The sequence below is a fragment of the Leptopilina heterotoma genome, unplaced genomic scaffold (genome assembly GCF_015476425.1).
Source record: "Leptopilina heterotoma isolate Lh14 unplaced genomic scaffold, ASM1547642v1 Lhet_278, whole genome shotgun sequence".
In the NCBI taxonomy this organism is placed as follows: Eukaryota; Metazoa; Arthropoda; class Insecta; order Hymenoptera; family Figitidae; genus Leptopilina; species Leptopilina heterotoma.
The window spans coordinates 2,571,893-2,586,270 of record NW_025110986.1 but is presented as its reverse complement, the minus strand read 5'-3'; the positions used below and the strand labels follow the sequence as shown (position 1 = coordinate 2,586,270).

The window sequence follows — 14,378 nt, the reverse complement described above, 5'->3', positions numbered from 1 at the left end:
TTTTATTACTTTTAAACTCTTTTTCTAAATTAGGTCAATTTCAAATAATTCTTATGTAGCCATACAATTTTATTCTACACATTTGTTGAAAAATTTTCTACATTTTTTTTTATAAAATTTTTAGTTTTCTTTAAATATTTTGTCCAGAATGTTGTGCCTAACCCGTGTAACCAATCAACGTCGAGGTAGAAATAATCAACTGTGTGCGCAGTACCTTAAGCATCCCGCGCTTTTTCATCAGTCATTTGGAAAAAACTGACAATTAAATGCATTAAATGTTTATTTGTTGTTTATTTTCTATTTGAAAAATTTAATAATCTTTTCTTGTATTTAATAATGGATAATTCAGTGGAAAATTCAGAAAATCTCTGGCCTGAGGAATTTGCGGAACTTAAAGTACGTATTCTTTTGTTATAGAGAAAAGCAATAATAACAATTTTTAGGTTAAATTCTATTATTTGCTATATAACAATTAACGTCTAAAATAGAAAAATTATAATTATTTTTACTTGGTCGTAATTGTAAATATTAAGCATATCCTTTAACCATGTAAGAAAAAATGTTTATATAGCTTTTTGATAAAATTTGGTGTTTTGTTTATTATTTACATTATATTGACAATGCTTCATATCAATATTTTCGTAATGGGTATTAAGACACTTAGCGGTAATTAATGACCTTTAAGCTTTAAATCATGAACGACTTATTAAAATGACATCAAATTCATTTAAAAACTGAAAACAATTATAAATTACATGAATTGTTTAGTTATAAAATTTAAATTTACTGAACTGTTAATGATAAATTATTAAAGAATTGATCAAATTATTGATAATTGAAATTTTTTATTTCTAGACTATTGAAGAATCGTTAACATGTGGAATATGCTACGAATATATGCAAACAGCAGTGATGACTCCTTGTTCACACAATTGTAAGATAATTTATTTCTATTTATTACTGGTTTTTGATTCTAAATTTATTGTTTTGTCAAAAGTGTCAAAAGTTTAACACTAAATTCGTAAATAATAAAATAAGTGAAGTAAAAAAATTTAACTCAAACTACTGGAAAAAAATAAAAGTATTAAAAAACTTAAATTTTATGAATTATTTATTTTTGTTAAATTTCAAAAAGTTAATAAATTGAAATCTTTGAAATTTTAATTACTGTAAAACCAATAATATTTAAATATAAAAATTATTAATTTGTTAGTTTCCTTAAAAATTAAAAGGTTTGAATAATATTTTTCTAAAATTCTAAAAAATAATTGAAAATAATTTTAAATTTTTAATTCACGTGGGCAAATAAATAACAATAAGTATTTCAATATTTATTTTACAAGATTGAAATAATTTATTTGGAAATTATGAAAAAATAGGTTTTTTTAACAAAAACTATTAAAATTTTTTGAAGACAGTTTTATTCCCGAAATTTGTTTTTTTAATTTGTACAAGGGAGCGTTCACAAATGATGTCACGCAATTTTTCGAGGTTTTGGACCCCCCACCCTCCCCCTGTCATGCAATTTCATGCAATTTCACATGTGAAGATACATTGTGTCACGTTTAGTAGAGACCCCCCCCCCTCCCCTCAAAAGCGTGACATCATTTGCGAACGCTCCCCAATTGGAAATTTTATCACATTTATAAATTGAAAGAACTTTATTTTTTCACTTTTAAAAATTATTGTATTTTTGGAGAATTGTAACTAAAAATTTGGAAAATAATTGAATTTTACAAAAATTATTACATTTAAATAATTCAATTCTCAAAGACGAATTTTGATAGGAATTGATTGAAAAGAATTTCACTTAAAATTTTTGAGAATAATTAAGGGGAGACACCACCTTAATTTTGACCCCTTTAAAATAAAATTTCGGAAGTCCTGAACCTTTATTTTTTTCCAATTTGATGCTCTGAGTCGAAAAAACATCGTTAAAATTGACGATTAGCTCATTTTCATGGTAAAAACTATAAAAATCATGGCTTTTTGCATTTATTTCGGTATATATAAAGTATACCATAAAAGCTTCGGACTATGATTTTTATGGAATTTACCACGAAAATGAGCTAAATATAAATTTTAACAATGTTTTTTTAATAATAGCATCAAATTACGTAAATATACACAATTTGGAAAAAAATTAAAGATTTACGGCTTTCGAAATTTCGGCAAAATTTAAAGATTTGAATATTAAAAATCGATCTTCTCTTACAGCTTTTAATATTTTTTAACAAAAATTTTTTTCCATGCATATTTTACCATTCTAAACAACTTCTCGCATGGATTTGCAATAATATGCAATAGGTCAGAAGGAAAAAATTCTAACCTCTTCAAAAATTAAAATTAAATATTTTTGACCATCTTATATGTTTTCAGGTTAAAAATGATGCAAGAAAAAAAATATTACCTCGTTTAATAATTTTATTTTAAAGGGGTCAAAATTAAGGTGGGGTCTCCTCTTAAATATTTGAAGCATTAAACGCAGGAATTTTAAGTAATTCCAAATTTTCATTTCCGAAAATCGTAGCTGATTCTTTTTTCGAAAAAAACATATATATATGGGCAATTCCACCTCTTAAAATCGGACAAAAAATATTTTTACTCTATTCTGTATCGAAACAAATTAGATTCGTATTTTTTTATTTTTGTTTAATTGTACAAATTTTCGAGTTATGAATTTTCGAAATTTTTGACTTGTAATTGTAGATCTATATTCAGTAGCTTATAATTCCGAAAATATTGAGTTTAGGAAAAAGTTGTCAAAAAATGAAAGTTTTAGTTTTCTTTCGAGTTTTAAGAAATGTAAACAAAAATTTTTTTTTATAAACAAATTAATTGTTTTTAACTTTGGGCCGGATTTAAAAAAAATTTTTTAAAATTTATTTATACCTTATAATATAGAGGAGAGTTTCCAAAAAGTCCCGAAATGGGCCTGATGTGTTAAATGAGTTTTAACCCGTTGCCTGTTTGCGACCCAACGTTGGGTCGTGAAAAAAGATGGCCCAGACTGTTTGCGACCCAACGTTGGGTCGTGAAAGTTTTAGCAAAAAATAGAAATATGTTATTTAAATTATGAAATAAATTCTTTTATATCATTATTTACATACTATAGGTATCAATGACACTAGAAAAAGTAATAAATAAATAATTGTTTATTATTTTTAAGTAATATAACAATTTAAAATCATATACGTTACCGTTTGATGTAACGCATTTTTGAGAACACAAACCAAAAAAGAAGTCGCTCTTTCAATGAGTAAAGTGATTTGGAAGTGTAAAATTTAAGTTTTAAAAGGTAACTTATTTTTTTCCTACTACTTTGGACATTGAAATTGATTGTCTTAGTTTAATTTAGTGATAATTTTGACTCAAAAAAAATTGTGGTGGCTGCCATAAAAAGTTGTTTGTCACCATGAGTGGACTGCCTGTTTTTTCCATTTTTAATGTCAGTTTAACATTTTTTAGATATAAATTGACAATAAATTAGTTTGAAACTATGATTTATGTTCTTTATTAATTTTTTTGTGATATTGATGTGATATGTGACAAAATTATTAAAAATGGTTTCACTTGTAAACATTGCGACACATATATGGTCTGAAGCTGCATAAGCATAAATTTTGTTTCAATATATCAGAAATATTAAATTAAATACATTAAAGAATTTAGAATAACTTTTACAATTTTTTAGGAGTGGTCCACTCAAGGTTACACTTTTTTCATTCCTTAAAAATTAGCTTTTTTTAAAAGTCAATTGTTTTTTCCAATAAAAAAAATCAAAACTATTATGGTATAAACACTTATCTAGGGATTTAAACTAAAGCTTGGAATAGAAACCTCCGATTAATTTGCTTTCATAAAGAATTTTTTAGAAAAAAAGCGTAGGCGGTCCACTCAAGGTGACATTTCAGATATATGTTTTTTTCGAAAAAAGAATCAGCTACGATTTTCGGAAATGAAAATTTGGAATCTTGGGACGATTCCAGATAAAACTGCGTTAGCACAATTTTGACTCATTTTAGGTAAACCTAAAAGTGCTTGAAGACCACCGTGAATTGTAACTTTTAGAAATAAATAAATTTCAAGAAGTTTTCACTGCAATTATTTGAAATTTTAATTCTCGTGGAAAAAGTAAATAACAATAGGTTTTTAAATATTAGTTTATCAAAAAGTATTGAATATTTCGAGAAAATTCAATTATTCAAAAAGATTCTTATAAAATTCTTCGCAAGAATTCAATTATTTTAAAAATTTTAATAAAGTACTTCGCGAGAATTCAATTATTTATAAAAAATTTAAGGAAGTTCTTCTCAAGAATTCAATTATTTTTATAAATAATAAAATTCTTTGGAAGAATTCGTTTATTTTCAGAAATATAATAAAACTCATCACAAGATTTCGCAATTATTTTTAAATCAATTGTAAATGAACACCTCAAAAAAATGCCATTTTTCTTAAAAATTGTATTAGAATTCTTGAAAGCAATTGAATTATTTAAAAAAAATTTGATATAATTTATTTATTAGAATTTAATAATTATTTTCAATACATTTTTAATTAAATTTCTTGAAAAAATTCAATTATTTTCAAAAATTGTAATAAAATTCTTCGTAACAATTCCATTTTGTAAAAAAAGTTAGATAAAGCTCTTTATAAGCATTAAATTTTAAGAAATATTCAATTATTCAATAATTGAATTATTGTACAACTTTTTAATAACAATTGATTTAAAATTGAATTTCAGTTAAAATTTTAGATAATTAGTTATACAAGTTATTCATTAGTGAAAAATAAATTATTTTATTAATATAGTTTTAATTTAATTTATTTAATTACAATAATTATTTTAGTAGAATGAGAACCAAAGGAAATATAAAATATGTTTTTAATTTAAAGCCAACTTCTTTCACCTTTGATAAAATACATTTTTCTTTTTCAGATTGCACCCTGTGCATAAGGAGATATCTCAATTTCAAAAACGAGTGTCCCGCTTGTTTCAATCAAGTTCATGACACCGATCTCCGAGTGAATAGAAGTTTGGATAATATTAAACAAAGTTTTTTAAAGGTACGCGAGAATTTGAAATTATGCATGAAAGGACTTCCAACGAGACCGTCACTCGAACGTCGAGGGACAACAGAAAATCTATCACCAGTAAAATCTCGACTCAATCAAGTAATGTCCACTCCAAAATCAATTTGCAAAAGTCCCAGTAATTTTAGAAATGAAGATGCCACAACACCTGTTCGGGCAAATCGAATAAATCAAATGGGCGCAGCAAGTCCTCAAACACCATCGAAAATTGATTCAACAGCGCATGGAGAAAATATCGAGAAGCATTTATTCAGTCCTGGAACTAGTGGAATTGCGCCAATTTTTAATAACCCCGTACGTTTCAAAATTGTCGGCAAAAAGGAAAATATTGGACCCACTGTTCCATGTCCAGTTTGTAGTGTTAATGTCTCTGAAACACATATTAATAGACATTTAGACGACTGTTTAAAACGACAGAATAATACTTCCGGACCAGTATCGTGAGTATTTTCTCAAAACAATATTTTTTATACATTTTTTTAATTTAAAAATCAACTACTAAATTTTTTACAATATTAATTTTTTTCTTCTCAATTTCTACTTGAAATTTCAGACTTGAACCAAAATTGAAGCAAATACCAAAACTCGTTCTTAATTTAATGAAAGATTCTGAATTACGAAGAAGATTGAAAGACTTTGGATGTTCAACTGTTGGCGATTCAAAAGCATTAAAAGGACGACTTAATAGATTCTACATTCTTTACAACGCTGAGCGTGACAAAACTGTTCAACGACCAATTGCGGAAATTGTTAAACAATGCGAGGACGAAGAAAAAATGGAAACGAAGGCCGTACTACCAACTACTGGAAATGTAAATAAAATAATTCAAATAATTTTAAAAAAAGATATTTAGCTCTTCATTACAACATTTTTTATTCTCTCTAGGTTCTGACATTCAGCAAGCCAATAGTCGTCAAGCCAGTTAAGGGACAAAACGAAAATTACTGTAAGTACTTTTTTAGAAAAACTTATTTTTTTATTAAATTTTACATGTAATTTAAGGGAGTATTCTGGTCTATAGGCCTCAATTTCAGGCGTTTTTCCGAGTAGAATAAAAAAGAAAGTTTAACATTTTTAGTATTTACTTTTCTTGCAAGTTGTTTATTAATGTTTAAAGAGTACAGAAAAAAATTAGGAAACAAAATAATAAAAAAATTTAAAAGTTATAAACTGATGAAGTGGGGACTGAAAAAAAGAAAGTGCGTACTGGTTGACAGTGTGGAGACTTTTGTAATGTTCTAAAACAAAAAACTCAAAGAAATTCTTGATTATTAAAGGCTTCGCTATGGTCGGTACCTTGGAAAAGAAAAAATAAAATTTTTTAGCAAAATGGCGACGATTTAAAAAAATGCTGTTTTTGATTCTGTTTTTTAACTTTTTTGAATTTTTTAAAAATAGTAAAAAAAAATATTTTTCAAAATCCAAGGTTCCGACCATAAAGAGATATACTAAGAACATTTCTGCAAAATTTGAAGTAAATCGGTTGAGTAGATTTTGAGTTATCGTGTCAACAAGAATTTTTTTCAATTCCCACTTCACCAGTTCATAACTTTTAAAATTGAGGCCTCTAGACCAGAATACCCCCTTAAAGATTTAATAGTTAAGTATTTAATTATTAAAACAGGGTTGCTACAGTTCAGGGAAAAGTCAGGGAATTTTATTAAAAGTACTGAAAAACTATAAAATTTCCAGAATTTATAAAAAAAATGTCTCAATTTTGTTATATTGAAAATATTTTATTTAACTTTAAATTCTATCTATTTCTATCAATAATTGAACTTTACAGAATTGAAATTGAATTTATTTTAAATACACTGAACTCTTGCTGTAATGGACGTTGCTGTAATGGACTAGTTTGTAGATGAAGTGGTGAGCGGGGAAACGGGGTCGCTGAGCTCGGCGACTAGCGCCACCAACAAAGTATTATTTTTTAAATTTTGCGGGTGCACAGTCTCCCCACTAAAATCTTATTTTCAATTTTTTATTATTTTATGAGCTGTTCAGTCATTTAAAAAAAAAAATATTTTCCAAAATTATGTTTCCATTCCTTAATTACTTGCTTTTAGTTAAAAATTTGTGCATTTAAAGAAAATAAAAAAAAATTATTTAGAATCTATGTTTTAAATCTTCATATGGCCCTGAATGTCATTGTGCCCTTGCTTCAAGGGTACTCTTGCTGTAATGGACCACAGCACATTCGAGTCCATTACAGCAAGAGTTCAGTGTAATTTAATTCTTGAAGAAAATTGTTATTTATAAATTATTTAGCAAATAATTTTATTTAATAATTAAAAAAATAATTGAAACTTATAAAAGTAGTGTTTATAATTTTTATAAGTAACTAGCAAATCTTGAATAACTTCAGATACAAAATTTTTAAAAATTCATTTATTAACTTAATCGAAAGAATTCAATTATTTTTAATAAAATTTTAATGGAATTTTTCAAAGGAATACAATTATTTTGAAAAATTTAAATCTAAAGAGTCATTCCATTATATTTCGACTAAAGTCGTTGCCGACTAATTTTAAAAAATTGTAATATTTTGCAGGAATGATTTTAAAGATATTAGGATCACCGAACAAAAAGAATTTTTTAAATATTTTTTATATTTATTGTAAAATAAGCATCTAAAGTATATGAAGTCGTAAAAACTGACACTTTTTCATCTAATAGAAAATATTAAAGAAAACACATAATTTACTATAAAAACGTAAAAAAATTATTAGAATTTATTAAGAATGAATTATTTTATTATTATAAATTGATAGAAACAATTATTAATAAGAAATATTAAATAAAAAATAATTTTAAAGTTTACATGGAAAATAACCTATTTTTGCAAATTTCATTCACTAAATATGAGAAAGAGAAATCATTAAATTGGATAAAACTTTATGAAATATAAAGTACCTGTGATTAACTTTTAGTTTTTCTTATCACTTTCTTCCTGTTTTCTTCACAAATATTAAAAAATAAGCAATTAAAATTGGCACTTTGCTTATTTTCATGATTTTAAAATGTAAATAACTTCTGCCCAGAAAAATGAAAAATTACGAAAATTGGGCAATAATTTTTTAAAGGACGAAGTTAGCTCTTCTTGTTTAATCGTTTTGAACCAACTTCAGTTTTAAAGAAATCACATGTATTAACCTGATAAAAATAGTAAAAAGTTTAAAGTTAATTAATTCGAGAAATAGCTTCGGGACCAAAGAAAATCTTTTTCCAGTAAGTGTATCTAGTGATGAATTAATTATTGCCCAATTTTCGTAATTTTTCATTTTTCTAGGCAAAAGTTATTTACATTTGAAAATCGTGAAAGTAAGCAAAGTGCCAATTTTAATTGCTTATTTTTTAATATTTGTGAAGAAAACAGGAAGAAAGTGATTAGAAAAACTAAAAGTTAATCACAGGTACTTTATATTTCATAAGGTTTTATCCAATTTAATGATTTCTCTTTCTCATATTTAGTGAATGAAATTTGCAAAAATAGGTTATTTTCCATGTAAACTTTAAAATTACTTTTTATTTAATATTTCTTATTAATAATTGTTTCTATCAATTTATAATAATAAAATAATTCATTCTTAATAAATTCTAATAATTTTTTTACGTTTTTATAGTAAATTATGTGTTTTCTTTAATATTTTCTAATAGATGAAAAAGTGTCAGTTTTTACGACTTCATATACTTTAGATGCTTATTTTACAATAAATATAAAAAATATTTAAAAAATTCTTTTTGTTCGGTGATCCTAATATCTTTAAAATCATTCCTGCAAAATATTACAATTTTTTAAAATTAGTCGGCAACGACTTTAGTCGAAATATAATGGAATGACTCTAAAGGATTTTAATTCTTTAGATGAATTCAAAGAATTTGAATATAATTTTAATAAAATTCTTAAAAACAATTTAATTATTTTCACAAATTTTAATAAAATTCAATACGAGAATTAAATTCGAATTAATAAAGATTTTTACTAATGCAGACTTAGCTCTCATCTACTGCAAACCTACTATTTACTACTTTTTCTACTATTTGCTACAATTTGGATACTTTTTTTAGATTTGTGACACTAAAAGCTACTTTTTCTATGTTTGAGAATTAGCACTACTTAATATTCGCTAATAGTTGGAATAAACAAATTATTCTTAAAATTTTAACACCTAAAATTCTTAGAAACAATTCAACAAATTTTTTTTAAATTCTTTCAAAAGGTTCAATTATTTTCAAAAATTTTTTCAAATGATTCAATTATATTTAAAAAATTTTCGAAATTCAATTATTTTCAATATTTCCTATTTTAATAAAAAATTTCCGAAAAGAGTTCAATTATTTAAAAAAAAATAAATTAACTTTTTCGCAAGAATTCAATTATTTTCATAAATAATAAAATTCATTGCAAGAATTCAATTATTTTCAGAAATAATAAAACTCATCACACAGAGTTTCAATTATTTTTAATACAATTTTATTCTTAAAATTTTTATTAAAATTCGTCGAAAAAATTCAATTATTTAAAAATTTGTTGATAAAATTCTTTATGACAATTCAATTTCAAGAAACATTCAATTATTCAATAAATTATTTATTTTTGTATTTCAGTAATTGAATTCTCGTAGAATTTTCTAATAGAAATTGATTTAAAAGTGAATTTTAGTAAAAATTTTAGATAATTGAATATTGAAGCAATTATAGCGTGAATTTTTAAAAATAATTGAATTTTGAAAGGGTTTCAAATTAACCTTTAAAGTGCTATGCCGGTCTGACAGACCGCTATTAAAATTTTCTTTGCTTGTAACTTTTTTTCAAAGTATAATAAGAACTTGAACTTTTTAGTAGCTTCATATTTTATGAAAATCTGTTAGGAGACAACTTTTTCAAAAATTTTTATTCGTTAAATTTTGTAATATAAATAAATATTTGAAGTATAGCGGTCTGTGAGACCGGGGTTAGCTTTAAGTGAAAGTATATTCCAGTATATTCCCATGAGTGACGTCTGCGCAACTTGACGCGCAGCTAGTTCTACTGATAGTTCTCATAGACTGCATTTCGACGGCTCCCGTTGATATGATCTTGTTTCAATTGTCAAAATAATAAAATCGTCTTTGGCGCTCAGTTCAATATGATCTCTATTCAATTGTCAATTTAATATAATCTCGCAAAAGTTTCCGTGTAATAAAATCTTAATTCAGCGTAATTTTAAATTCACTTAAAAAATAAAATATTAATTTGTTTTTAATATTATTTTAGGTTGTATAATGATTAAATAATGATTAATAAAATAAAATATAGAAAAATAAATGAAGAAAATTATTAAAACTATTAAAAATATCAGAAAAATAATAAATTATTAACTATAAAATATTAATTCGTTTGTAATATTATTTCATACTTTTCAATCATTAATTAAATCGAAAAATAAATAATAAAATTATACAAATCTAGATAATAATAAAAATAGTAAACTAACTAATTTTAATTAATAAAATTCATTATTCATTAAAAAGTATGAAATAATATTGCAAAAAATAATAAAATTAATTAAATAAAAAAAAACAAAGTATAATAAAATGGGTATTATCTATATTTTTTTAAACAAATATATTAAGAATTATATTACACTACATTTTTCAACTGAAATTATTTTTTAGGTATAATGTAGGTAATATAAATAATAAAAAATAAATATTGTTATAAATACAATAATTAACCTACAATAATAGTAAAATTAATAAAATAAATCAAAGAAATTTCAAATAATAATTATTAACAATATAAAATATAATTAAAACGTAACGTAACGAAATTTTACTTAATTTTAGTTTATTTAGTATTTTTATAATTAATTAGTTTCGTATAATTTTATTATTTTCTTTATTTTTTCTAATTTTTATTTCTTATATTAATTGTTAAAAATTAATTTATTTATATCGTTTTTTATTTATTTTATAATTTTCTTTATTTATTTTTCTATATTTTATTTTATTAATCACTATTTAATCATTATAAAACAAAAAATAGTATTAAGAACGAATTAATATTTTATTTTTTAAGTGAATTTAAAATTACTCTGAATTAAGATTTTATTACACGGAAACTTTTGCGAGATTATATTAAATTGACAATTGAATAGAGATCATATTGAACTGAGCTCCAAAGACGATTTTATTATTTTGACAATTGAAACAAGATCATATCAACGGGAGCCGTCGATTTATAAAATAAATAAAATAAATAAATGCATAATACAGAAATGACTTTTTTTGTTAGAAAGTAAAAAATATTTATAATAGTTGTCTTTTAAAAATTATAAATGACTAAAAAACTGTCAAAAGGGAATAGCGGTCTGACAGACCGGGGTTAGCACTGAGCGTGATTTTTCAACACTTAGCACTTTAAAGGTTAAAATCTGAAAATTCGAAATTTTCATATTTCAGCTAACAATTTTGTAGAATGAATTTTTTTGAAAAAGTTTAATTGAATTTCTTTTTGAAATTATTTAAAGTTTTTATTTTCTAATATATAATTGAAGAACTTCCGAATAATCAAAATTTCACGTAAAATTGAATTGCAATCAATATGGATTTGAAAATTCTCAAAGAACTTTTTCAAAAATTATTAAAAATATTGTGCTGCTATTTTGTTTGGATTTATAATTTTAGGGTAATATTATATTATTATATTATATTATTAAAAATAGTTGATTTAGAGAAGAATTTTAGTTAAAAATTGTAGAAAATAATAATTGAATTGAAATGATGAAAATATTTTTAAAGAAGTTACAGTAAAAATATTCTTATAATTTAAAATAATGATTTTATCACTCAGTTAACTTTAATTGTGACAGGGACAGTTAAAAGGGACCTACAGCCCGAAAAAAAGATTTCGAGAAAAACGATTTCGAAGTTTACCAAGTTGGTTTTTTTGCACTGTTTTTTGTTGAAGTACCTAACTTTGAAGTGAAATTGTGAGAATTGCGTTGGAAAGAGCGGCTCGTTTTAACTGTCTCTGTCACAATTATTAATTATTATAAAACATGAAGAAATTGATCATTCCGAGACGAAGATTCGTAGTGATCGATATCTTTATATTTTATAATAATATTCTTATAAGTAGTTGAATTTCAAAAAGGTTTGAATTTGAAATTTTTGAAAATCTGAATTCTTATGCAAAAATAATAATGATTAAATATTTGTTTAAAAAAGAAGTACCTATCTAATAATTTTTAGATTGAATCAGAATATTCTTTAGGCTCAGGGAAAGAGTAAAAATTTTGTCTGTAAATCAGACAAAAGTCTGGGAAACACAAAATTAAATTTTTGTGACAACCCTGTAAAATTAATTAGAAGCAAATAATAAAATAATCTTCTATTTTTAATTAATTTTAGGTGAAGCCAACAAAAGCAGTTTTAACAAATTAATCGAGCAGGTTAGAAAACGTAATCCAAGGAAAAAAAAAGTAACAAGTGAAGAAGAAAAAAACGAATTATCATCACTCTATGAAGATCTCGTTGCCGAAACAGTAGCAAATGTATCAAACGATTCAGATTCAGGAACTTCCGGTCATCAGCAAAGATATTCAAATGACGGACAAACAATAACTGAATCTGATTCGAATATAGAAAATGACAAAATTATTAATTTAGTAGATGAGGACGATACAAATTATGAGGAGAAAAATAATTTACAGGCTGATATGCAATTTTCTTCATTACTGGATGACTCATCGAATGATTCAGAAAGTAATACTGTTTTAAATCTTTATGTAAATAAACAAATAGCCGCAAATTTGAATGATGAAATTTCAAATAATGTTAGAAGAAATTTTATTAATTCACCGGAGAAAAGTGACAATTCAGCGAGGAAAATATTTAAAAAGCCAAGAATATCGAAACCTTGTGTTGAAAATAATATTCAAGAGATTGATAGACTTTTAGAGAGTATTGACAATGATGAGGAGTTGAAAGATATTTCCTTAAATATGACCAGTGAGAGTGTCGAGTCAAATACAAGTAAGGGTACGTGATTTTCTCTCTAAAATATAACTCTATATTCTCAAATATTTTTCATTATACAATGTGATATTTTTATTTGTAGCTAGTTTTCAATTTGTACATTTCTTTCTATTTTAATTTGACAAGTTCTTTTTTGGAACAGATAATAGGAAACTTATTTCTCACCTAGACGAGATTTTTACAAAAAGAAATTTTAGATTTACGAATTTATTTATTTTGTTTTTTTTATTTATTTTTAAGACAAAAAAAATTGTCTCTTTATACAATTTTAAAAGAAAATTATGTGAAGCATGAAATAATTTTTTTTAAATACAGAGATCACGATTCACCTTTTTTAAATTTTTGCACATATTCACCTATTCCTATAATAGTTCATTTTCAACTGTTTATATAACAATTATTTTCAATCAAAACTAGTTTTTAAAAATTTTTAATTAATTTATATTCCAATAAATTGAAATTCTAAAATGTTGAAACTTTCATCGATTAAAATCTTAATTGACTCTGGATTTAAATCGACAAAATTTTTAATATTTCGAATTCTGTAATTCACCTTATCAATAATTGAATTGAATTATTAGTGAAATGATTTTTTTTTCTAATTTTGCGAATGAACGGAAAAGAGAGTTTTTTTTACAGTTGCTGAGAACGAAGAGAACTTGAATGATTCCGAAATGAATGAAAAGGAAATGAAAATGAATTTGGATATAAGTACAAAGCAAATTGAATCAGACATTAATAATGAAGAAGAATATGAATCAGAAATTGATAAGAGTTATGATGAAAATTTTTTAAATAAAAAAGCATCCGACAAAGAAAATGAACCGAACAATGAAGATGTTGATAATGTATTTCATAGACCATTAAGAAAACGTGGTCGTCCACGTAAATATTCTCCCAGTGAAGAAAATACGCCAACAAAATTAAATCGTCATTTAGAAAATGCTTATAATGAAACAGCAATTTATCAAGTTGCTCTCGATGGTTCAATAGATGAAGTTGTATCATCGCCAGAAAAAATTTTAAAACGACGAAAAAGAAAAGCCCACAATAGCACTGAATCAGAATCAGAACCAGAAACACCAACAAGAATTTTGCGTAGACGACATATTCAAACACCGACGAAAAATTAATTTTTAAAAATCTTTTTCTATTTATCCTAACTTATTGAAAAAAAAAAAAATTTCTACGAAACAAGGGGTAAATATTCTTTAAAGAGAAAGAAAACTTGACGAACTATTTTTCGTATATTTTTTTTT

At 24.4% G+C, this 14,378-nt stretch overlaps 1 protein-coding gene across 2 annotated transcripts; it reads left to right on the top strand.

Moving 5' to 3' along the window:
* Positions 1–196: 196 nt before the first annotated feature.
* LOC122504089 (E3 ubiquitin-protein ligase RAD18-like) lies at positions 197–14,378 on the top strand. Of its 2 annotated transcripts, none has more exons than XM_043614986.1 (7): positions 197–396; positions 856–934; positions 4,943–5,537; positions 5,651–5,909; positions 5,984–6,044; positions 12,493–13,116; positions 13,759–14,378. In XM_043614986.1, the coding sequence occupies exons 1-7, from the start codon at positions 337–339 to the stop codon at positions 14,250–14,252; spliced, it is 2,172 nt and encodes a 723-aa protein (XP_043470921.1). In that variant the 5' UTR covers positions 197–336; the 3' UTR covers positions 14,253–14,378. The 2 variants fall into 2 exon arrangements, with proteins under 2 accessions (XP_043470921.1, XP_043470920.1); XM_043614985.1 differs by having other exon boundaries at positions 12,493–13,122.